Raw genomic sequence first — 26511 nt, 5'->3', positions numbered from 1 at the left:
AGAAGGGGTAGTATCTCTGCCTTACTGTCACTCCCCAGGAAGAAAGGGGAGGGTTTGAGCTTCTAGCTAGACTTTAGACTTTCACTTCCCTCTTTCCTATCCTCCCAATCAACCCTAAATAGGCCCCCAACAACAACAAAAAAACCCACACACAACCAAAAACCAAAAAATAAAACAACCCAAAACCAAAACCCCCAAAAACCCCCACAAAAAATATCTGTGGAGGAGGAAGAGGCCTGACTGAAGGTGCTTTCTAGCACCTCTGGAGCCCAAGGCCTGCGAGGAAGGGCAGGAAGAGGGGAGGGGAAGCAGCTGCTGAGTTGTCTCTTACTTGAGCTGTGGGTGAGGCTGGGGCTTCTGTGGTGGAGCAGCCGGGGGTGGCTGGGCCTCTGCCAGGGAGCTGCTGCTGGAGGGTGCATCTCCGTGGGTGGTGGGGCCGCCCGGCAGCTGAGGAGCCGAGAAGGAGGAAGAAGAGGAGGAGGAGGAAGAGGAGGAAGGTGGCACTGATGGTCCACGGGGGAGTCGGCGTGGAGGCAGCACCTTGCCTGGGGGTTGCATTCCTTGGGGTTGCCCAGGGGCCCCCTAGGTTCAGTACAAGAAAAACTTCATAATTTAACCATATCAAAGGGTTTTCTTGTTAAAATCTATGTTTCAAAGGGTGTGGTTAGTTAATTACTGAAAGGATAAGCTCCATAACAAGAAGCCACCAGAGGCTCTGAAGGACCCCAGAGGGAGTCCCTGGTTACCCTCATACATTGCCAGTACTTGCTTTTCCTCAGAGACACAGCACCTCAGTCACAGCAGAAGTCGGGGGACAGGGAAGAAACCATGGGATGAGCGGCTTCAATCAGAGGTGAGCTCTCTATAGAAGACCCCGCAGACCAGAGGGACCCCACCCCTCTTCCCCAGAGGTTCCTCAGGTACAGGCCAACCTGCCCCTAGTAGGAGGTCTCAAGTTCCACAGAGCAGACACAGTACAGGGCAGTGGAAAGAGCAGTGGTCTGGGAATCAGAAAACCCAAGACATAGTCTATCAGTGACTCCTTGAGCAAGTCAGGAAACTTCTCTGGGCCTCTGTGTTTCTAAACATAAAACTGTTAAAAAATAAGGCCTACTTGTAGTTTTCTTTTAAGATGGTAGTGTTTTAAAGATGGTAATAGGTGAGAAAGTTCTTCAAAAATTATTCTGTGCTTTATGATCATTGCTAATCACTGACATTGTTTTATGGAACTAGCCTTTGTCCTGCTCTGAGTCTATACGTGTCTGATTCCCACCCCCACCCCACCAGGGCTTCATTTTAGTATTAGCTCATGCCCATGACTAAGATAAATCTTTTGTTTCCAGTAACTCTTTTGCTTTTTTATTACCATCCGCAGGGGCTCCAGTCCTTTTCAGGTGAGTATGGTAAAATTCTACAGAAATCCAAGTCCCATTTTCCCCTGGAGATGATGTGGGCACCACCTGGTAGAGAAGACTCCCCCACCTCCACCCCCTCAAAGAGGACCAGGATTCCCTTCTCCCAGAATGAGACAGAAAACCATCTGTGGTCTGGAAAGAAAAAAGTCATCCTTCCTCTGGAGATTGATAGACAGTAAGTGTGGTACCAATGGCTCTGATTTTGCTGAGGGTGGTTACTATAGTCAGGAGTCAAAAGATGTCCGAATCAGCACATATAGACTAGTGGAAATGATGCATAATTGGCCTAGAAATCCAATTTCTCAGTCAAAATCTTAGTGTCCACATCCATGGGCCTACTGGAAGGAGTGGTATAGAAACTCAATGGCAGCTAAAAGTTGTGTTATAACTTAGTTTTCTAGAAACACCAGAACACCTGTACCCTCTGGAGAGGTAAAATTCTATGTTTATACCATTGTGCACCCATGACTGTTGGCCCATTTATCATCAATTATCAATTATCTACTTTATCATCAATTAACAATTAATACTAGGGTTAGTTACACATAAATATATAAATGAATGAAAAAATGGAAATTTTCATGTTTAAGAATTCCCAGGTTCAAATTAGATAACTAGCGAAGATGACAGGTTAGCACAGCGGTTCTCAACCTGTGGGTCGCGACCACTTTGGCAGTCGAACAACCCTTTCACAGGGGTCGCCTAAGACCATCCTGCATATCAGATATTTACATTACGATTCATAACAGTAGCAACATTACAGTTATGAAGTAGCAACAAAAATAATTTTATGGTTGGGTCACAACATGAGGAACTGTATTTAAAGGGCCAGAAGGTTGAGAACCACTGGGTTAGCAGATTATTTCATATTAACCAGTTTTTGCCTTTTAAAAGTTTGGTATTATTTGTATTAACATCTTCTTATAAAATATTTCACGTTGATAGCTCAGCATCTTGTACCAGAAATCTTAAAGCTTTCCCACCTGTACAGAGATGCTTGAATAGCCAGAAACTTTACAACTTAACACTGAAGACAGATATAACTTTTCCTTTATTGCACATTAAGCTGTACAAGAGAGTCACAAAAGAGAGGTACTTCAATCACACTTCCAGCATTAGCTGAGGTTCTCACGCTGGGTCAGTACAAAAAAAAGGGACAACATCAGAAAAGAAATGGGTACAAAACACCTGAATGGCAATCCTATACTGTGATGCGTATGTCCCCCAGGCCATAGAGTTGTCCCTTAGCATGCTGCCTGAGGTCACATGACAGTCAGGTTAAGCTGTCTACTTGTGTTTGGCAGTTTTCTCTCCCACCTGAGAGACCTTGGCTGATACCACCCTGGAACCTGACTGAATTCAAATAGCAACTTTGTGTTTGTGGTTCACAAATGTCACATGAAAAGCACCTGGATGTTCACATTGAGAACATGCAGAGAAGCAACACCACCATCAGCTCACCACTGGACAAAAATAATAAATAAATAAATAAATTTCTCCATTTGGGGAAATGTTGCTTTATTCCTTTCTATCATTTGATCAGATTGGGAGGTATTGAAGGGCCTGATTCTTAGGCAACTCACCTGAAAGAGTGTAAATGCATATATGTATATATTTACAACAGATTGATTACCATCATCTTCTAAAGAAGGGATCAGAGACAAGAACATTCACACTCAGGGTATTCCCTGTAGCCTCTGAATTTGCCAGCAACCTAAGGAGAAACCAGAGCAGTGCCCCCTTGACACATAAATCATGTTACATACTGCCAACACTAGTTGTTCCTCAGACCTGGTAATCCAGAACAGTGACATATCAGTATAGGAGTGAAAGGGAATGTAAAAGTAGAGCCGAAGCACTTCTTCTGAAAGGCAAACTGCTGGCATGAACTTCCATGAACCATGATGCTTGAGGAGGCCACTTGGTGCCCATTCTGAGCCTGACCAGGAGATGGCAAGATGAGGCATTGAACCCAAGGCCTGCTTTAATTAACTGCCTCATCTCTGCCCAGGAGCTGAGTATTGGAGGAAAGAGAACCAGTGAGGGTTCTTCAAGAGCCACAGCTGTGCAGCCTTTGCCCCAAACACACACAAGGTAACATCTGAGACAGTTTTTCCCTAGAAAGATAAAGCTCTTTATACTTTAGACTCCAGAGGGCTCCCATAACAGCAGAAAACTAAAGCAGGAGTCCACCACAGAGTTCTGTAGGCAGTGTACCGACTCAAGTGAAATGGGACATTTTAAATTTGGTCTCGTGTTATGATGCCTCAGAAGAGGCCAAGAGCAGAATGGCCGAATCCTTCCCAGACTTTCAGTAGCTCCCTGCATTCTATTTCTAAAATTGCTAAAGAATCATCTCTGTACATACGTCAAGCTTTGGGGATACAAAACAGCCTCAGTTCCACAAAAGCACACACATGGCCAATTCAGAAACAGCAACAAAGAAGAAACAACTTGGGGGGACTGAGATCAACACAGAAAATACTCACAAGTTCACCTGGATATTGCACATCGGCGGCCCCATTTTTTTTTCTAATCTCAGAGCTAATTATTTAATAATAAAAACAAAGAGTACACTGGGATGTAAAATACAAAACACATTCCTAGAATAGCTTCTTCTTTATGTTTTATGTCATCACTGAAAACACAAGAACTCTACAGGCACAGCCAGCATATTCACATATACTCAAACTGCACCAAATTTTAGCAAATGGAGAAAAATGTGGATGGCTTCAGATTCAACGGATGAAGCTATGAAAATTAGACCTTGGAAATCTCTTAAACTTCTATCTAGTCATGCAGAAAGAAAGCAAAAAGCACAGTTCATTGAAGATCCCAAGCACATTCATGGAGGTAAGCAGGGGGTGGGGGTGGTTTAGTCTGAGCTGGACCAGGGGGGAAGGGTGTGTTAAAGGGGAAGGGGAAAAGGAGTGGAGTTGGGTTTTATTTTTGTGGTCTTTGTTTCTCTCCTGTCCATCCCCTAGTCCTATTTCACCCCACATTATGTAATACTTTAAAAAATATATCAAACCACCCAGAAGGTAGAGTCACCCTGGACTTGGGAGAGGCACAATTCTTTTGTACACTGTTTACAAACAGCCCTGGAATCACAAGTTATACAGAGAAACATAAGTGAGCATTACAAGCACAAATAGGGACAGGTAAACAACCAGACAGAGGAGCTGACACTGCATAGGAAAAACACAGTCCAGTCAGCATTGAAAGAACGCAGAAACGGCACCAATGGGAGGGTGAGTTGCTTCCCTCCCCACTTTCCTTTCTTTCCTTATTTGTTTTTGGCTTAAAATTTCTGCTTTGAAAAATTAACTACCAATCACTTTAAGAAGCTTGGACTTGCTTTGGCCCTACTGCAATGCCATTACAGTCGAGAATATACTGTAAACAACCTTGGGGGGCTGGCCGCTGAGGTGGGGTCTTGCTCGAGTCCGGATCCTTAAGTGTTCCACTCTGGAAGACAAAAATGTAAAAGAGATAAAAAGAAAACTCTAATCAGATTCCAAAGAGAAGCCCTGTGGCTTTGTAGTATGGCTTCAGTGGGATCTGTGGGATCTGTTCCAGAGGCTTCTGCTGTTTCAGAAATAATTTTCAGACTCTAGGCTGTTGCTGGCACACAGGTGTAGGCAGTCTGGGGCATAGAACTACTCTGATACACAGTGTATCCACCCCTTTTTCATTTCACCCCTTTTTAGATTTATAAGAAGCTTTGAGTCTTCCATCAACATTTGGTTTCTTCTATGTGATCTGCCTGATGTCCAGCTTCCCCTCATACTCACAGGCCTGGCTTCCTGAAGAAAAGGGAAGGATCAACACCAAACTCCAAAGATCAGGCTGTGCTTTCAGCGACTCCAGGGACTGAAGAAGTGGTGGTGGTGGTGGGGTGGGGGGAGCAGGGAGGACCCCGGACCAGGTGAACAGCCTCATTTGGCTCTCTTCTCATGTGGAGTTAACTCCAGGGTGGGATCAGCTCTGGAGCAGACTCAGGGGTCAGAGCCACTCTTTGGGCTGGCTACAACTCCTACAGGAGGGACTTGAAGGAGGGGACAGTTGTTTGCTTTCCAGAACCTCTCTTACCCAAAGGGAGGGAGTATGATGTTCATGTTTGTAAAAGTGCTCAAGGCCAAGCTGTTTTCCTCTCAAACAGCATCATTACATTTTACCCAACAACATGGCTCCACTCCCATGCTTCCTCTCCTCCCAGCTGTGATTCTGATTATGTCCTAACAGGATCAAAGATGCATGTGACTTCAGTCTGTCTAACATTTGTATGAAAGCGGTGAGCATTTGGAGCTTGAATTCAGCATAGGGGAAATGCTCTATAAAGCCGGAGGGATGCCAAGTATGCCGATGGTGATGTCAGAGAGGGAGCTTCTGAGGCAAGGCTGTGAAATGGGCTGAGTATGTCTTGAGCACTCTCCCACTTCCTCTTTTAGTGCTCCTCTCCCCTTGTGACATGCCCCCCAGCCCTACTCCCACATTAAAACTGTTTCTCCTCCTGTTCCCCATTTCCCATGGGGCTCCAATTCTGGCCATCTATCTTCTCTTCTGCCTATTGAAGCCCATTTTCAGCTCGATTGCCAGGAAAGCAGAAGTGTTACCCTTTCTAGTATCATGGTCTTTTAATAACAGCAATGCCTACAACTGTTGTACTAAGAATTTCAGATAGAAGGAGGTAGGGAGCCTTTGAAATGTCCTTAGTGCCAACACATCAGAGGGCACCCCTTATACCTATAATCTCCAGTTTCTCAAAGATCACAGCAAGAATATCAACACTTCTTTCCCTTTCTTCCAAGCCCTCTCATGAGATCTGGAAGACTTAGTCTGAGCCCAGGTACTGAAATACCCACACCCAATAAGCTAGCTAGAGAACCACTGCCTCCACTCAGCCATTAAGACCCATCATGTTTCCCTCATGGCATCCAAAATTCACCATCTTCTCTTGGCCAACCCTGATCAGGCCTATATCATGTCTTGCTTAGACTACCAAAATAGTCTCCTCATTCTTAGTCTCTTCCCTCTCCAATCTATCTTCTTCATGGCTACTTATCCTTCTAAACTCCTTCCCTAACTCTAACGCTCTAAATAATTTATAATTAACACTATTTATATGCTAGGTAACATGTACACTTTTATACAGCATTTACCTTAAACTTCACTATAGCTCTATAATATGGATGCTATTATCAACATCCCTAATTTTAGATAAGGAAACTGAGGTACATCTAAGTCAGGTAATTTGTCCAGGGTCATACAGTGGTGGCTAATGCAACTGGACTGGTGGCTAATGCAACTGGACTGTGAGCCCCGGCAGTCTGATGCTCACCTTTTCTTTTCATTGCTTACAGATAACATTCACACTCTTCAGGCTGACATCAGGAACATTCATCAGCATGGTTGGAATTGACCCTGCTAGCCTTCTCTCTCCCTCATGTCCTAAACACACCGGCTCCCACCAGGCCTGACCCCTCACTGTTTATTCTCTAGTCTAGGCCACTCCATAGTGCATGGATGTCTAAGTCAAGTTCTACCCTATCCATGAAATCTCCCTTTCTGACTGCCTCTTTTCGATTTGTCATCTCCTCTCTGAAATCCTATAATAGCATTTAGGAGACTTATACTACTGAAAGGGACATTTGCAGTGCTATCTTGTTATCCTGAAGGCTGGGATAATGCTTCTAAGAAAACTACCAAATCCTTGAGGGCATGGACTATGTGTCTTCATCTTCTCATGAATTCCTAACAAATGCAGTGTCCCTTTTTTTCCCCAAAGAAAAATTGGGATATATGGCCTGATATGGGAGTTCTTTATTAAAAAGTTAAAAGAGCTCTGGCTGCACCATAGCTGGTGTGGCTCAGTTTGTTGGAGCGCTGTCCCTGTATACTGAAAGCTCACAGGTTTGATCCTGGGTCAGGTACTGTAGGTAGGAGGTAACCAATCGATGTTTCTCTTTCACATCGATGTCTCTCCCTCCCCCGCCCCATCTTTTCCTCTCTCTAAAAAAAACATATCCTCAGGTGAGGATTTTAAAAAAAGCCCTGGCCGGATGGCTCAATTGGTTGGAATGCCATCCTGCACACCAAAAGGTTGATTTGAGGGCTCGATTCCTAGTCAGGGCATATACCTAGATTGCAGGTTTGATCCCCGATCAGGATGCATATAGGAGGCAACCAACTGATGTTTCTCTCTCACATTGATGTTTGCCCCTCTCTCTTTCTCACTTTCTCTCACTCTCTCCCTTCCTCTCTCTCTCTCTCTCTCTCTCTCTCTCTCTCTCTCTCTCTCTCTCTCAAACCAATAAATACATCCTCAAGTGAGGATTTTTTAAAAGCTCAAATAGAATTGGGAGCCTGGCCAGTGTTGCTCAGTGATTGAGCTTTGACACATGTACCAGGAAATTGCCAATTCGATTCTGGCTCAAGGCACATGTCCAGGAGGGGGCATGCAGGTAGCAGCCGACTGATGTTGATGATGTTTCTCTCTCACCAATGTTTCCATCTCTCCATCTCTCTTCCTCTCTCTCTAAAATCCATAAAAATATATTTTAAAAAATAGAATTGGGAATATTTTTGAATATTCAAGACTATTGTCATTTTACCAACATCACTAAGCACAGGGCCGAGCATATAAGAGGTCCTTAGTAAAAACCTTGTTAAGTAAATGAACATGTAACAACTACAATGAAAGCCCAAAATGTAGCAGAATATAAGTCTTTTAAGATAAAAATGTTGGTAAACCCTAGTTGTTAAGCCATATCTTATTTGGTATCAACACTGGTGAGCAGCTCTGAAAATGCTCTGGTTAGGGAATTAAACTTGAGGCCTGTTACAGGTGCCTATATATCAGGCACAGAAGGTAAGTCCATCAAGTCTCAAAGCAGCAGTAATTGCTTCCATCAAGACTGTTTAACCAGCCAAGTTTAGGACACATAAGGCTCAACAGTTCTTTCCTATTCAGATCTCTTCCTTCTCTTAACCTGGCTGCCAACTGGATGAGAAGTCTGGGGCCAGGATATAGTGTTTGGAAATGGGAGCACAGGATACCAGGGTTGCTTTTTACCTGGGTTCCTGACTTCTTGCTCAGATGGGGCTGGGTATTAATCCCAGCCCCAACACACACACACAGACACACATACACACACACAGCCATCTAGGTCTACTTTAAAATAGAGTAACAGAGTGACTGAGGAATTAGGCTTTTCAGTTAGGAAGACCTTCGGTTAATCTAAACCTGCCACTTAATCTAAACCTGTAACTTTGTGACCTTGGGAAAGGTATTTTGCTCCTCTGCACCTGCCTTTCTTCAAAAGGTTTTTGTGATATAAAGTGAGATTGATTATCTATCTATCTATCTATCTATCTATCTATCTATCTATCTAGATATTTATAAGCACCTGGCCCCAGTAGGTGCTAAATAAAATACAACAGATGCTGGGATGATAATATTAAGAGGCCTTTTCCTCGGAAGTTCCATTGTTTCCTAGGTCTCACTCCCATGATGGAATACCTCCGGCAGTGTGCTCCCATTCTAGGGCTTCAGAGAACTTTATTCCGTTGTAATGTTACAAACCTCCCCTGGGCTCCCTGACAAGCCATCAGTGTCATAACCTCAATGCCTGAGAGAGATATTCAGATGAAAAACAGCAAAATTCATATAGACTGACTCTTGCCAGCTCCTTCCCCAAGGTTGCACTGCTGTGACTGCCAGCGAATTACTGTGGACATTGGACAAGACCATTTTAAGATGTCCTCCTCCATATGTTTCTCCTCTATGGAGGACCACAGAGCACAAGGGCAGAACCAGGGCCAATGGGCAGACATTCCAGAAGAGTAGACTTTCACTTATTGGAAGAACTTTCTACAGTAAAAACAGTGCAAGTGGCTGTTTTGGGAAGTGGGCATCTTCATGTAGAAACTAGAGAATTGCCTGACAAAGATGTTGTAGATAATATTCCTTCATTATGAGACAGATTAGATGAACACCACAGTTTCTTCCAATCCTGAGACTCTATGATTCCAGGAGAACCTTTAAAATCTTATATATAAAACTCTAATGGGAGAACTCCAGACTTTTACAGGATGAACTGACAGGAGTAATCATACCATGAAGGCTGGCCCCAGCTCTCCTCAGCCACATCAGTATACAAATAAGATACTCAAAGATGAACTGAACCCAAATTTCCCTTCCCAAAGCTTAAGGGGAAGAGCTCCCAGAGGTAGCCTTTTGGGCTGGAGCCTGGGAATGTGCCTTGGCCACCCTTGTCTGGCGCCTTGGGAGTTCTGTCCTCAGCTCCACCAAGGTTATGGACTGAGGACTTCCCAGGGGCAACAGGAGGCGGGAGGAGAGTCCCCTAGGACTGTCCCATGCCAGGCTGAGACTCTCTGCCTCCACCCACAAGCCTTCCATCTGCTGGAGCTGAGGGCCTATTCCCTGTGGGGACTGGCTACCATGAGATCTGTCTCCAGTCACCAAGAGCCTCATGGGATGCCAGATTCCAGAGAAGTCTGGCCACTCTGGCGTCACTGCCAAAGTCTGGCCTGCAGCCAGCCCACAGCAGGAACTCATGGCCAGGCTGAGCGGCAGTTTCCCTCAGGAAGTTGGGTTTACTTAAACAGGTAAGAATGTGAAGCCCAACGCTTGTGCCCAGACACACCACAAGAGAAGGGGGAATAAATGGCCTTTTAGCAGCATAAAGAAAACCCCCCAATAACCCTGGGTTTAGAGACTAACAACAAGCTCAGAGGGTGTTGGTTTGTAATAGTGCTTCCAAAAATATGATGCAGCTGGTGGTTCATCAGTGTCTCAAAAAGGGGAGATCACAAGTCCACTGCTCTTTAGGCTGATAAACTTCACAAGACACTGCAACCAGTTCTGGGTATCTCTTTTAAGGGGGACTCAGGTGGAATAAAATGGGTGCATGGAGCAGATAGGATGGTGAGAAGTGTGGAAATGACATCTTTCCTGATGTGAATTTGACGTTACGTAATCTCTGAGTCTCAGTTTCCCAAATGGGCTGATTGTAAAGATTCAATGAGATAACTATGAATGCACTGAGGACTAAGTTAGTCAAATGTACAAGCTCTGAACAGGGTCAAGGGCTAGCTTGGGTAGTAGTGAGTCTCCTGGGACTAGAGGTATTTAAGCAGGGTCTGCACAACCTCTGGTCAGAGGTGCTATGTAGTTGCAAGCAGATGACTTCTACAGACTCTTCTGGCTCTAGGCTTCCATTAATCCATTAATTCTTTCATGAATTTTTCAGTTCTTTAGGTGTATGAGAAATGGGACAAGCCCTTCATAGCTGCAGAGGCTTGGGCCCAGAAAGACCCCACGGCTACCGGGCCTGAGCAGACATGTCCTGCAGGCACAGGCTTTGAGTAGTTTGGCAAGGAGAATGTGCAGTTGCACTCCATCAAAGCTGATTGAGCTAGTATCCTGCTGTGCTGAATCCACTGGATTTTAGTGATGAGAGAAGTCAAGAAGATAAGAGTTGGTGAAGCTCAGAGATTCCTTCAGGCTGGGAGGAGAGCAAGGTTTTCCATTATATAGGGTCAAGGGTCAAAAGGCCCAGCTCTATCCATTCTTACCATCCCCTGTACTCTAGTAGGAGCATCAAAAGGGAACAGTGCATGGTATTATAGGGCTAGGGACCAGAATATTAGCTCTCTTGTTATAAGCTGTATGACCTTGGACAAATCATTTGCATTCTTTTTGCTGATATGAAAGAGACAGAAATAGCCCAAACCTTCTTACCTAGGGTTGTGTGACTCAAAATAATGGCTGTACTTTATAAACTGTAAAGTGCTAGCAAAGTAATTATATAAGTTGGCATCATCACTATTATTTAAATAATAATATCAATCCAAAGGAAAGAATCTCTAGTGGTAGGATTTCATGCATCAACAGAGAAGATATTGTTGGGTGGCTTCCTGTCACCTGGTGCATAGTAGTTGAGTGTGTAGGAGATTCTGGTCTAAGCTATACCATGCTCTCTGCATATCACTGACTACATGCCTTGCTCATCTATTCCAGCAGCAAGGTCTCTGAAAATACAGAAAAGTCAATTCAGAAACAGTAAATATTTGCTCTTGAAGTTATTGGAAAGTAAATTACTGATCTGATAGAGAAACTAAGCCCATGATGAAGATTTGTGGGTTTTTGTCAAAGACACCTTTAATTTGTCATCCTGTGGCTTTCGGCAGACAAGCTGGGAGAGAGGAGCTACTATCTGAGGTCCCAGCAGGATGGAAAGCTGAGGAAGGAAAGACATTACGTGACTCAACTCTTGAGAGTTGTTGGCCTGGGTCCAGCTGCCCCCACCAAGGAGGAAGGCCTTGCTCAGCATATCTGAGACAGGAAATTAGGAAAGGGTCTCAGGGTCTGGCCCCAGGAAAGAGGCCAGGCCAAGCTCCTTGCTGGCCACACCACAGAACTATTCTGATCAGCTCCCCCAGGCCCCGCTCTCCCGGTCTAGGACCCTAGGGGGAATGAGGCAGCAGGAAGGAATGTGGTCAGAAGGTTGTAGGTTCAGTCAGAGCAAGGGGAACAGCATGTTTTCAGGGATCTTTCTGGGATCACCTCTGCAGTTGCCAATGCCCACCTTCCTTCCTCTGAAAGGTTATATAAAAGGTGCCCAAGGATGAGCTCCTCTTCCTTCTTTTGTGAGGGGAATGGCTGTTCTGAGGGCAGAGCTCATCTCCTGGACTGGGGCTCTCCCATAATCAGTGATTTTCTAAGGCCATAAGAAATGTCCCAGGCAGGCAGTCCACGAGACCTATGGGAGCACTGAGGGCCAGGTCACTTGAGGTCAGAATGTCAGCTTCAAGTGATTAAAAATGTCCCTAAAAAGTTAAGACAGCCCCAAAATAGTTTCTCTTAATAGTCTGTTAAGGGATCTAGTCACTAGTGACTTTATCTGAACCTGCCTCGAATCTCCTTAGATTTTCAGTTTATATTCACTGGGGAATAAATTCTCTAAAGCCAGTTCTGCTGTGGGAAGCAGGAAGGCCTTTCATTTGTCCTAAATTTACTTCTTCTAAGCTAAATGAAGCTCTCTTAATCCCATGGTTTGGATCTGAATTGTGCTCCCTTCCTAACTGCATGGCTGTTCAGACTACAGTGAAACAACTTTCTAAGTCTTGATCTCCTTGCACTCAAGAGACCTCATCTTTTCAAGCCTTTGTGGCTGGAAAGACCTAGCTGGAAATGTTTTTGGTATCTCTTTAGACCAGAGAGCCAGTTTAAAAGGATTGGAAGAATGTCCCACCAGAGACCATAGGTTACTAGAGCTCAGTCCTTCATTTATGAACTCTCAATACTGTCTTTTCCAGGTCTGTGGCTAGCACATGGCCTGAATCACAGCATCTCAGATCTGGAAGGAGATTTTAAAATTTACCTGCTCCAACAGCCCTAGCCCCTAGCCCACACTCTGCTCTACAATGTCCCTGACAAGTGGCTCATCCTGCCCCTGTTTGAACATCAGCAATGATGTGGCAGTCACATACTACTTCCCAGAGCAGCCAATTCTTCCCCCACTGTTACAGAGTTTACCCCTATCTTCCAGTAGGTAGGTTTGCCTTTTGGCACCAGTTCTATCTCATGACAGCTATCAGAAAGCAGAAAATATCAAATCATGGGCTCCTTAAGACTATTACTATTCAACTACAGCAACTTTAACTCTAAAAAAATACATTTGCCAAATGCTTCAACCTCCTGGTTTTCTCTCCATTGAGAAGAATGATCCAGGTAGAGTTAGAGTTTATCCTTGGTATACAATGACCTTCAGACTGGTAAAAACATTGCAAGTGTGGTATGAGCAGTTCAGGGTAGGGGAAGAGGTTTGTCTTCCTCCTGGACACCATACATGTATTAATGCTTCCAAAGGCTGAGTCTTAGAATCACTCCTCATAGGTCTAACTCAAAGCCAAATAGAAAGCCCATTAGTATCTAAATTCCCTGCATTAGCTATTCAGCCCTTTGGCCCTAGAAGATTTGATAGAAAAATAAAAAAGAGTGGGAGCAGTGGAATTGAAAAAAGATTAGCTACATGAAGGCAGCACTAGGATGCCACCTCTATTGGCATGACCTAAAAGCTCTGCTCTACTTAATGTTCTTTCTCTGATTCCTGGGAATCTCAGGAGCAGCCCACGCCGCTCCAAGGCCTCAGGATGTAAAGCTAAGCTCAGATGCCAGATGACAGGCCCCACGGGGTCAGTGAATATGAGGGCAGACCCGGAGGCTTTGGCCATCTCTGGCCACCAGGTGTCACTGCCACCTTGAGAACTGTCTCTCTAAAACACTAATGTCAATAGGCAGCCCCAGAGCAGGCAGTCAAGCCAGGCTGAGACTAGGTTGTCAACAGCTTTGCCACTCACCTCCCTGCTTTCAGAGACACAGCCAATGCCTCTCATACTCCTGCCTCAATTCCTTTAAACTGGTTATAGCAGCTGGCCTGGGTCCACTTTTATGACTTTGTTTTCTATGATTTACCCATTCAGGGCTATGGGGATGGCTGACAATAGGCAAGGTGTGCCCTCTATTCCCCTTCCCCACCCACTCCCCAATCACTCCAGCCTCCTTTAGGTACTCTTCTAGAATCAACACAAATCAACACTAATAAAAGAGAAAAATGGTAATTGGCGTACGAGCTACCCTTTTCATTGGCTAATCAGGGCTATATGCAAATTAACTGCCAACTAAGATTGGCAGTTAACTGCCAACAAGATGGCGATTAATTTGCATATGTAGGCACAATGCAGGGAGGCGAAAGGGAAAGCAGGAAGAAGCCCCCTGCCACTGACAGTGATCGGAAACCCAGGGGGGAGCTAAGAGCTGGGGGGCAGGGCGAAGGCGGCCCTTGGGCCGCCTTTGCCCTGCCCCCCAGCCATGATCAGAGAATCAGGTACCTTTCCCGCCCTGGCCAGTGATAGCAGGAAGTAGGGGTGGAGCCAGCGATGGGAGCTGGGCACGGTCGAAGCTGGCAGTCCCAAGAGTTAGGGGTCCCTTGCCTGGGCCTAAAGCGAAGCCCACGATCGTGGGGCTGCTGCAGCTGCGGGTCCCCGCTGCCCGGGCCGAACGCCTCAGCCAGAGGCATCAGGCCTGGGCAAGGGGCCGATCCTGCGATTGGAGGGTGATGGGGGTCAATGCCTGAGGGCTCCCAGTATGTGAGAGGGGGCAGGCTTGGCTGAGGGACACTCCCCCCCACACACACCCAGTGCACGAATTTCGTGCACCGGGCCCCTAGTCAAAGAAATAAAAAACTCAGGAGCTGCAGGTAAGGATAGAGAGGGAAAAGGAAGGAAGGAAGGAAGGAAGGAAGGAAGGAAGGAAGGAAGGAAGGAAGGAAGGAAGGAAGGAAGGAAGGAAGGAAGGAAGGAAGGAAGGGAGGGAGGGAGGGAGGGAGGGAGGGAGGGAGGGAGGGAGGGAGGGAGGGAGGGAGGGAGGGGAGGGAGGGAGGGAGGGGAGGGACCTTAACAAGAGTAATTTCAGTGGGATGGTAGAAGTGGAATACTGATAGGAATGGGTTGAAAAGAAAATCTGATATGATAAAGGGAAGATGGTGACTAAGGCAACTCAAGATGATTTATTGTGAAGGGGAACAGAAAAATGGGGCAGTAGCTGGAAGAGAGCAGGAGCTGAGGAAAGTCTTTGTTTTTTATTTTTTAAGTGAGAGATATTTGTGTGTTGATGTAATAATCTTCTGGAAAAGGAGAAATTGAAGATGGAGAACAGAGGGAATACTTGAAAGTAAAATGGTGGGATCCAGATCACCAATAGAGAGTGGGCCTTAGAAGCAGTTTCATGTGGGTAAAGATTCAGGTAAGTTGATAGATGTGATAGTGGGAATACAAAGGCAATCTGGTCTGACAGTCTCATGGGCCTGAATCCATGATGACTGAAACGTGACCAATGGAAAGGTGCTATTATCAAGGAGAAATGGGAGGTGGAAATATGACCAATAGTCATGACTTCAAGCCCAAGTTTCAGCTTTTGCCAAGTATGGCATACTGTTGGTTGTCTTCTGTCTTTTGGGTGGCCTGGGTGAAGGCAAAAGGTTCAGAGGAAGCTAATAGAGATTACAAGACACCATCCAACAAATGGTGATGACCTCTGTAAATTTAGTCATGATTTCAATTTAGGATATAAATAACTCTTGGACACAAACTGTATCTCATTCATCACTATAGCCCTAACTCTATTAACTAATTTTAAGTATAAACTTTGGGCTAGGCCTGTGCTAGTCGGTAGTAACACAGATGAATGAGGCATGGCCTTAGCTCACAAAGGGCTGGAAGCATTTGAGAATTTATTTGCTAATTTAATTTAATTTAATTTAACTTAATTACGTATATAATAAAGACTTTGTCCTTACCCAAAGAGAGATTTGGCCTTTGTCCCCCATTCCTGAGAGGTAACCTATAAACTATTAGAATTTCCTGAGTGATAGGAGTATCTTTGTTATTCATGGTGGGGGCCCCCTTAGACCACACCTTATAGTGTATAATACTGATGTCACTCATGATGGGTTCCTTGGGCCACATGATATTAACTTGACCTCCAGGAAGGGGGGAATTGGAGTTTGAGTTCTACCAGATGATTGATCAATCAATGTCTATGAAATGAGACCCCCCAAAAAAACTCTGAACACCAAAGCTCAGATGAGCTTCCCTGATTGGGAATCCGTCCTGTGTTATTGTCACATATGGATGCCAGGAGGCTAATGCATCCTAAAGACAACTGAACTTTTGTGTTTAGAACCCTCCCAGACTCCATCCTATGCATCTTCCCTTGGCTTATTTTTTATTTGTATCCTTTCCCATAATATACCTGTAAGTATAATAGCTTTCAATAAGTTCTGTAAATCCTTCCAAAGAATTGTCAAATCTGAGGGTGGTTTGGGGGAATCTCTGAACTTTCTGTTGGTGTCAGGAGTGAAGGCAGTCTTGTGGAGGACTGTGCCTTCAGACTTTGCAGTTAGGGTGACTCCATGTTTCATGTGATCTTAGAATTCAAAGGGATCTAGAGATCATGTAATTCGGCTCCATTCTATAGGCGAGAAAAGAGAGGTCTAGAGATGGGAAGTTACCCAAGGTCACATAATGGTACGACAGAGTGTCCTAAGTCCCAGCATGGTATGCTTTCCACAATATTCTGTTGTCGCTTCAAATGTGAGGCTGAGCAAAGAAAAGCTTATCTCTGAGCCAGAATGGCTTTGCTACAAGCGATGTTTGCAGTAACCCCTGTATTTAGGGAAGCTCATTCCTTACTAGGTTTTCTGCCTTGACTGATGAATTACTCCTTAAAATATTTAAGCTGCAACATTAATGTTTATAGAGTAAGGGGCTTATACCAAAAAAGAACTAATGCTTTCTGTGAGATAGAAACAATTTTTTGTGGATTTTCTCTTTGTTACTGAGCATTTATGCTTCAGAGATTATTTTCATATAATCTAAATTTTATTGCTAGAAGAGATCATGGCAATGTTTTTGTTCAACCCTCATTTTACAGGCAAAGATGCTAAGGAACAGAAATAGGAAAAATCTATCCAAGGTCACTTTATAATTCAGTGGCAAGGACAGGCTAAACTCAGGTAACAATAGGGACCTTTATTGAGTGCTTTGATATACTATGACATATTTTAAGTGTTCTACTTCATCTGATTCTCATAACAATCCTAGGAGATAGGTGCTATTGTTCAGTTCTCCTGAGCAAGAGATAAAAATGGCCAAGGTCGCAAACCTAATAAATGGAGGGTCCAGGATACAAAGTTGGGTAGTTCTTGCTTCAAAGTCTACAATCTAAGTCACTACTATGTTCTACTTCCCTGTTTGAAATAAAATTTGAAAGAAAAATTTCTAAGAGATTTTCATTTACAAATGATAAAACTTGAACCCTAAAAAGGATAGTAACTTCCCCTCAATGTCACAAAGCTAGGGAAGAGCTAGACTGGGACTCAGATTTTGGATTAAGAGTTCTTACTACTTTGTTATACAAAAGTTCAGTGGAGAGAAGAGTTTGGGGATATCTTTGAAAAGTGAGGTATCTCCTAGATGGGACTAAAGATCCTTGGGCCCAGGGGTCTTTGCCTTCCTTTGGACCATTCTAGAACCATAGAGCCTGAAGTTCCACAACAACTTCAATGTGTACTTCCCACTAGACCTGCAGAGGGGAGGGAAGAGAAAGAAAGGAAGGAAGAGAAGATTCCATATATCCTATTCAGGCTTATAGGTATCTGACCTCTGTTCCATCCTAGAGCCACCATAGTCTAGAGCAGTGGGCTTGGGAATGGTTCTTGGCTTTCCTGTGTCTCTTCCCAGCTGTTTACCTGTGGCTGCTGGGTGGTTAAGGGTCTCTGAGGAGACAGGACAGGGGTCCTAGACAGCAGCTGGTTCATCTTGCTGATGACTAGTTCGGTGATGAGTTGTTTGTCCTCCACCTGGTATTCCCCAATTAGCGGCATACTGCAGTCCATGACCTGGTAGAAGACAAGGCCCAGGTTAGAAAAGAGTCTGGAGACATTAAAGGCCTGGTACAGTATTTCAGAATAAGTAGGACTTAAGCCAGCAGAAACAGGTTGGGAATAAAGCTGGTGTTGTTCTCTTCAGCTGAAAGCACGTTCCTTTGCAGAAAGAGGACCTTTGTCCCATCTTCCTTCAAACTTCTGCCATGGGCATCCGCCAATCTTCACCCAGGCCAGTGCTCAATGAGGCTGAAACGTTGGTTACTGAAGGTAGTGAGTGGAGAGAGGTAGAGAGCCAGATAGAGTATAGACCAGAAGGGCTCAGAAGTTTGCAAGCGAGGGGACCAGGAACAACTGAAGACCATTCCCTTAACGCTCCAGTTAGAAGCAGGCAGTTTTCATCTCTGACTTTTCACCCACACAAACTGTATCTCCACAGGTACTCTAACCATTAAATGACTAGACTCCTGCCTTTGCCCATGACCTGGGATGACTTCCCTTTTGCTCCAATCATGATTCTTCCTATATTCAAGGTCCTGATCAATGGTTTCCCACTTTAGGAAGAGCCTGCCTGCCCAGGATCACAGACAATGTATTCCAACTCTCATAAATGATGGATGATAAAACTGAAGCCCACCCAGAGAGGGGAGGTCTCACTATCTAGAAAGTTACATGTCAAGCAGACCATGGAGTAGCCCACTTTGGGATCCTAACACTAACTCTCTGCAAATACCACCAACTCCGGGCAAGGAGCCTTTCCTGCGTGTTAGAAGACTGGGCAGAAATGTGTGTGAAGGATTCATACTGTCACTGACTTTCCCTTTAATAGAGAAAAAGGAAGTCAGAAAAGTTGTGTTTGAAGACCAGACTGAGTAAAGTGTCTCCAAGGCGCAGAGAGATGCTAAGAAGAATCTCCTGCGTCCAGGAGACCTGATTTCTAGCCCAGGTTGAGACAATAATTCACTCTGTGGCCTTGGGCACAAGTTCATGATATGAGACCTCAGTTTTTTCACCTGCAAAGTGAGTAGATTAGATTGAATGATTCCTTCTGAGACCAAGAATGGTAAAAAAAAACACTACATTCTTCCCAGAGGAATGATACTTGGCTAGGAACCCAGGAACCCAGATCTGGTATCTCTTACCCATAGTGTGGGTCAGCCAAGCTGGTTGGAAGTAATAACTCCCCACTGGTGAAGGTGTGTTGCTATGCACATCCACTGGTTGTGTCATGTGGGAACCTTCCCATGGCCCAGGAGAGTCTAACCTAAATGTACTCCGGGCCATTCACATAGTCATCAAACCAAGAGCTGGCTTCCAGCCTTGGGGATTGTCTCTTACTAAGGTACTCCTTAAGTCATACTTACCTCAAAAATGTAGTCTCTCCCATCTTTGCCATGCACAGCTTTGACAGCACAGATGTCCAGGCCACCAAACATCTCAGAGCAGGTATCTACCCACAGCTTGTACCTGGAGGAGATGGGAAGGTATCCTGAGGCTGGGTCATTAGCTCACATCCAGCCTGCTTTCTGGTCACACTCTCATTGCTGCCTCAGCTTCGATCACGACCCCTCTCCAGCCCTCCCTCCCTCCACTCCCATTAAGCACATTGCCTTATCTTCTGTGCCCTCCAGCTTTGCTCTCCAGATACCTGTCTTTTCAGGCTCAGAACAGGCCTCATCAACTCTAGGTGGCCTTTCCTTGGCTATTCCTAGGCCCACAGTAACTATTCCTTTCTTGGAGCTTCTGTGGTATGACCAGTCTTTATCTCCATAACTTAGCACATAACCTAGTCCTGCCTGATCTTGCTAACTGGCTGCTTGGGCCTTTGTGTTCTATCGATCCAGTCTAATTAGAGGTGCCCTTTGGGCAAGGCCCAATTCTTATAACTCTTCATCTAAAGAAGGCCCCTTCTTGCTATGCTAGGGACTGGACTCCTTTTTACACTCACCTGTCTGACATGGCGATCTGTTCCAGCATTGCAGAGCCAGTGTTTGTCTTCCAGTTTCCTGAGATCGATGTCCTCCTACAACAAGGTCCCGCCAGGATAGGACAGGCAGTAAGCCACCCAAGCAAGAGGAGGGCATAAAATTTTCCATATTTTTAGCTCACCACTGCCTTCCTCATCTGCTTCTCCCACAAACAGCCCAGGGCCCTGTTGCTAAGCCTAGAGCCTGGCTGCCTCTGTCAAACCTCCACCTGCTATGCTCTCCTCCTCTCTATGAGTCCAGCTCACTGCTCTAGCTCCATGGAGCCTTCCTGATCTTTCAGACAGATGAGCGATTGATCTCTTAAGAGCCCCTAAAGGACCCTGCCTGTACTTCACTTTCAATCCTATATCTATTTTTAACTTTAGTTATTTGATCTAAGTCTTCTATCCACAAGTCTGTAAGCCACTTATGGGTATATAGTATTGTCTTGCATACTCAGCAACCTATCCACTAAGTATCTGGGCTGACTTCATAGAGTAGTCCCCTTGATCCATGGTTTAATTTTCCATGGTTTTAGTTACCTGTGGTCAACCAAAGTCTGAAAATATTGAATGAAAAAATTCAGAAATAAACAGTTCATACATTTTAAATTGTGCACTGTTCTGAGCAGCATGATAAAATCTAGCGCTCTGTCCCACTCAGGATTTAAATCATCTTTTTGTCCAAGTATCCATGCTGCATGTGCTCCTCACCCATTAGTCACTTAGTATCCACCTTGGTTATCAGATCAGCTGTCGTGGTATCACAGTGCTTTTGTTCAAGGAACCTTTATATTACTTACTAATGTCTCATTCATCTCACTTCATCCTATCACATAGGCATTTTATCATCTCACATCATCACAAGAAAGGTGAGTACAGTACAATAAGATATTTTAAAAGAGAGACACCATAATCACATAATCTTTATTGGTGTATATTATTATTATTTTTTTTCAAATATATTTTTATTGATTTTTTACAGAGAGGAAGGGAGAGGGATAGAGAGCTAGAAACATCGATGAGAGAGAAACATCGATCAGCTGCCTCCTGCACATCTCCCACTGGGGATGTGCCCGCAACCCAGGTACATGCCCTTGACCGGAATCGAACCCGGGACCTTTCAGTCCGCAGGCCGACGCTCTATCCACTGAGCCAAACCGGTTTCGGCTGGTGTATATTATTATAATTGTTCTATTTTATTATAGTTATTATTAATCTTTTACTGTGCCTAATTTATAAATTAAATGTTATCATAGTTATGTAGGTATAGGAAAAAAACATAGTATATATAGAGGTTGATACTATTCATGGTTTCAGGGATCCACAGATAAAGGGGGACCAGTGTATATACAAACTGAATTCTATTGATCCTGAAACCTTCTCAGAGTTCTGTGACTATCTCCCAATGGCTTCTGTACTAGCTCACTTATTCATTCATTCAACAATTGGTTTTTGAGAGCCTGCAGTATTAGCAATATGACTCTGGATAAGTCAGTTAACCTTTTCAGGCTTAAGTTGTTTCACCCATCAAATGGACCGGTTCTCTGTTATGCCCTCTGCACTCTCCATCTATGAGCCTATGTTAGAGTCAACTAGTCTTGGGCTAAATATGAGGCAGATAACCTGGTTTCTGGTTTTGGATTTGCTCTTGACTGGCTGGGTGATCTTGGGTGAATCACTTCACCTAACTGAGCCTCTGTTATCCATGTGTAAACATAAAGTTGTTTTATCATTTTAAATAAACTGTAACATACCAAAAATATGTATTTTTAATTATTAATCTTTACTCAGATACAGTCAAGAGGATGGGGATGGTCTAGGGGACAGAAAAGTCCTTCTCACGGCACTGATAGGGACCTTCTTATGCTGTCTTTATCACTCACTACTGGTTGGAGATTGGATGTGTGAGTCTCCACTCAGCAGTTTCCAGGAGTATCCTCCCTACATATCTGATTTTAAATACTGAGAAACCTAGTACAGCTAGTTTTTCTGAGCCCTGAGATGCAGTGAATTGAGTGATGTGGTAATAACAACTCCTCACACTCCTAGTACTGACCGCTTTCCAAGAGTCTTCCTTCCCAAGCCCCTCACCAGAACCTCATTGCAAGCCCCCTGTTGTGAATAGGCTGGGATTCTTGCTTCCACTTACAAAGAGATTAAGACTCAAAGGTTGGATGACTTGTCCAAGATTGTATGTCTAGTCAAAGTAGATATAAGATAAAAATCCAGGTCTCTTTATTCCCTCATTGTGCTACATTTACCTCTACACCCCACTCAGAAAAAACAAGCTCAGAAAAAAACAAGCAATTCACAGTGGAGTGGCTTGAAAAATCTGAGTAGCAATACAAAGACAGATCATATGAAAACAACACTGCCTTCCTAACACTGGCATTTTACAAGTGTGTCCCTGTGACAGGCTGGGTTCCTCAAGGGCAGAGGCAGAGAGTTATTCATTTCCATGTCCCTAGAACAGGGCCATAGTACATAGTTTCTGATAACAGGGTTGTCAGAAACTTTGAAAGAGCAATAATAATGTCCCTTACACTTCACACCTTTCTCTAATAACAGGATGCATGGCACAGATCCATACAGGCGACCTGGGGCATGTGGGAACAAAGGGGACACCGAGACTCGCAGGACATCTGACCTCCACAAAAAGGACCCCAATTATTGCCTAGTGAGAGTGGGGCAGGAACAGCACCTTCTTTACACCGAATATGTCTGCCCCTGGATTTCTAGGGTGAGAACTGAGGGAGAAGGAAAGAATTTCAAACTTTATCTTGGCTATTGCCAAGCCAATTCCTTCTTCTGAGAGCAAAGGGACAGCCAAAAGTTTGGGGAAGAAGAGCCAAATAACTGTCTGTCCCCTGCAAATAAAAAAGTAAATAATTTCTAAAGCTGCTCTGGTTGCCCACCCTTTATCAATAGTTGGGATTCTCTTATGCTTCATTTAAATTGCTTTTGGAAACCCTAACCCTTAAAAATGTGGTGTGTCTCCTTTTTAAGGATAAAGACACTCTAGCTTCATTGTCAAAAATTTTGTGTTTATTTAGGAGATTTTAACATTAAAAGATAGGAAATCTGCTTTCTTATTGGCTGAATATATTAATTTTCTGCTTTAGATGGTATTTTTACAATGGTATTTTAAATTATCCCTTCTTACATTGTGCATAATTTTAAAGCAACCCTAAATTCCTTTCTGAAGCAGAAAGACTACAAGTAAAAATTATAAACTTTCAAAAAGTAGGAATACAGTCAATAAAGAAAAAAAAATTCGATGCCTCAATTCTCTATAAGAGTTGTTCCCTGAATACTTATTGGGTGCCCACTATGCACCTACTGCTGCATAAGACAGTGGTTCTGCAGAGGTGATTCTAACATTTCTGCTCAGAGAGATCAGAGGAGAGTGATTCAAATCACATGTGTGAAAAGGGCTAAACTATAGCGATACGAAGGAAGTACAGGGAAAGGGCTCCTTACTATTCCAGGGGAGGGAAGTAGAAATACTAAAAAGGGAATGAAGGAAGAGAAATGGAAATGATGGATAAAGAAAAGGGAAGTTATTCAAACCTGAAGTCTGCTGAAGTCATGAGTAGCAAAGATCAAATTCATATACTATAATGTTCTGTCTTTGTAAAAAAACAAACAAAAAAACTACCTAATTTTTTTTCTAAAAATGGGAGATTAAGATTGCCAAAACTGGAATTATAACCCATTTGCATTCTTATGTACTAGTATATTATGGAAGACTTGGTAGTCTTGAAGTCTTTTCTTTTTCTAAATTCTAATAGTGGAGACCTTTAACTTTCCATTTGGCAAATGGACACAGTTATGTAGAAAAGTCATCATTCTCATAACAACTAGGCTTTTAATGGCTCTATAGTGTTTCTAAGGCTATATATTTACATCAGGAGCTTCTTAACTTTTTCTGTGCTCTGGCAGCCTGGTGAAGCATGTGGATTCCTTTCAATTATAAAATATAAGATGTGTAAATGTATAAAATAAAGTACACAGGACAATAAAAAATTCAATTATTTAAAGTAATTATCAAAATAGTTACCAAAATATTAAACAAACAAATCTGTGATTAGTAAAAATTTTTTTTATAAATAACAAATATATTTACAGGGGTAAATGTAGTGGCAGGTCCAATAACTACCATGATTCTTTAGTAGTGATAACAGTAATTGTATTTAGAGATATCTGTCACAACTGTATAAAAATACAAGAACCTCTGTGATTACCTGTAGTGACAAAGTCACTCATGCTACTGCTGCTACTATAGCCTGTTGTCTTCATTCATAACTAGGGAAAATGCTCAATTTCATTTAAAGGCAAATAAAAATAAATACTAATGTTATTTCTCATCTTAGTTCATGGACCCCCACTCCTCCCTGACTTGAAAGGAACCCAGGCTAAGACTCCCTGACTTAATGGCACCCTCTCTCTGTTCTCTGCCTTGTGGGCCAGATGAGGTTTAACTGAGTACTGGCTGTTAAGTGGAGGCTCGGATTCTCCTCTGAGTTGAGGAGAAAGTGAAGAGTATCTGCTGGGAACCCACCCCACTCACATGTAAGCCTTGTAATTGTTGCCTATCTTCTGGACCCGGATGTCATACTTGGCGTCAATGAAAGGCTCTGCTGTGGCGTAGGTCTGGGTGAGGGCTACCACGCTAGCAATGTCCTGGAAGTCGTAGTGGTTTTCCACTTTGACCTAATTTTGGAGCAAGGCAGAGAGGAAAAAAGGAGACATACACATATACACACTGAGAGTCACAAGGATCCAAGGCCTCCAAACCCATCAAGACGTTTCCATTCCAGTTGCAAGCCTGAGTGCCACATCTTAGGAGAGTCCTCTCTCCAGCTTCCCTTCCTAGGCTCAGGAGCTACACTTACTGCAAAAGGCCCAATGGACCAAGCAGGTGGCCTACACTCGGCTTGTTGAAAAGGCCTGTTTGGGTAACACTCATGGTTTCAGAGGAGCCAAATCATGGAAGAATTAATCAATAACAGAGGGAGAATAGTCCATGACCGGACTCTCTGAAAAGTACTCTTCTTGGCCTCAATTCCAAAGTACAGCAGGCCCCAGCCTTACCTTGCCCATGCCTGAGTGAGCATGGCCAATCTTCACCACCACAGGGAATGTGGGCAATGTCAGCTGAAAGCAGAGGAGAAAAGAATGAATTGGTCAGAGTGTGCCTGTTTTTCTGTGAAATGTTACAAATATTTTTCTTGGGAACACCCTTGGAAGGGCCTTTTAAAAAACTAGTCCAACCTATGTGTTTTACAAATACAAAAACCGAGGCCCATAGAGTGACAGTAACTTGCTTAAGGTCCCAGCATGTTAATGGCAGATCTATAAGAACTCTGTTTTCCTACTTGGTACTCTACATCTTTAAAACTAATTGTTTCAATCTTCTCTGCATTAGACAAACACAGGGCAGGACTGGAGAATTGGAAAAAATGCATCTTTTTAAAAATATGTTTTTTATTGATTTCAGAGAGAAAGGGAGAGGGAGGGAGAGAGATAAACATCAATTATGACAAGGAATCACTGATCGGCTGCTTCCTGCATGCCCCCTACTGGGGATGGAGCCCGCAACCCTAGCATGTGCCCTTGACCGGAATCGAACAGGTGATCTTTCAGTCCACAGGCCAATGCTCTATCCACTGAGAAAAAACGGCTAGGGTGAAAAAAATGCATCTTTGAAAGGGTGAATTTTACTGTATGCAAATTGTACTCTAGTAAACGATAATTACAAAAGGAACATATCTTTGGAATCTAATTCCCTTTTGTCATGTCCCTCTTAGTATTCTCCCCTCCTGCTCAAACATCTAGTTTTCCTATACTGAACCTGTCTTTTCTCCACATTTCACAGTCTCTTCATTGCTCACCAACACCCCAAGCTCAACCAACAAAACAGTCTAGTACAGTGATGGCGAACCTATGACACACGTGTCAGAGGTGACACGCGAACCCATTTTTTTGGTTGATTTCTTTGTTAAATGGCATTTAAATATATAAAATAAATATCAAAAATATAAGTCTTTGTTTCACTATGGTTGCAAATATAAAAAAATTTCTATATGTGACACGGCACCAGAGTTAAGTTAGGGTTTTTCAAAATGCTGACATGCCGAGCTCAAAAGGTTCGCCATCACTGGCCTAGTATGTTCTTTCTGCCCAGCTTGGGGTTTGGAAGAGAGCTGACATAAAAAAGTCAACATGTTTGTAATTTGAAAGAGATCCTTATGAGGGTAAATTCTACTTTGAGGTAGTTGTATTTTAACAGACAAATAATAAAAACTTAAAAGACCTACTCTCCAAACCTACCTTTGCCCTCACCTTGTATAAGACATGGTCTCTCCAGTGAGTAGCAACATGAGATAGGAATCAGTAGGCTACTATCTGAAGAGGCTTTGAGGTCCCAGGTTTATGCTAGGTAATGAGATACTCTGTGCTTTGAGCTCACACCAAATGCACTGTCCTCAGCCATCTGCAGTCTGAAGCTCTGGGTATGGGAAAGGGTTTCTAAAGCACTGGCTGCTTTCTCTGACATCTCTCCCCACCCCCCAGCCGACAGAGCCAAGACACACACATACACACACACACACCCCAACTTTCTCTGTCTCATTCCATTACTGTTTACTGTTGC

The 26511-nt window shown here is 43.7% G+C and overlaps 1 protein-coding gene across 1 annotated transcript in view; it reads right to left on the bottom strand.

Moving 5' to 3' along the window:
* Nucleotides 1-26511, bottom strand: part of SYN2 (synapsin II) — a 172173-nt gene that overhangs the window by 3767 nt on the left and 141895 nt on the right. The window contains exons 6-12 of the mRNA XM_059663610.1: nt 24951-25013; nt 24427-24569; nt 19836-19910; nt 19252-19354; nt 17753-17902; nt 4826-4883; nt 332-584 (exon numbers count right to left, since the gene is read on the bottom strand). Of these exons, the coding sequence (XP_059519593.1) occupies nt 332-584; nt 4826-4883; nt 17753-17902; nt 19252-19354; nt 19836-19910; nt 24427-24569; nt 24951-25013 (845 nt within the window). The remainder of the gene's footprint in view (nt 1-331; nt 585-4825; nt 4884-17752; nt 17903-19251; nt 19355-19835; nt 19911-24426; nt 24570-24950; nt 25014-26511) is intronic.

The sequence above is a fragment of the Myotis daubentonii genome, chromosome 14 (assembly GCF_963259705.1).
Source record: "Myotis daubentonii chromosome 14, mMyoDau2.1, whole genome shotgun sequence".
In the NCBI taxonomy this organism is placed as follows: domain Eukaryota; kingdom Metazoa; phylum Chordata; class Mammalia; order Chiroptera; family Vespertilionidae; genus Myotis; species Myotis daubentonii.
Note: the sequence above shows the minus strand (reverse complement) of the source record. Positions and strands in the feature narration are given on the sequence as shown.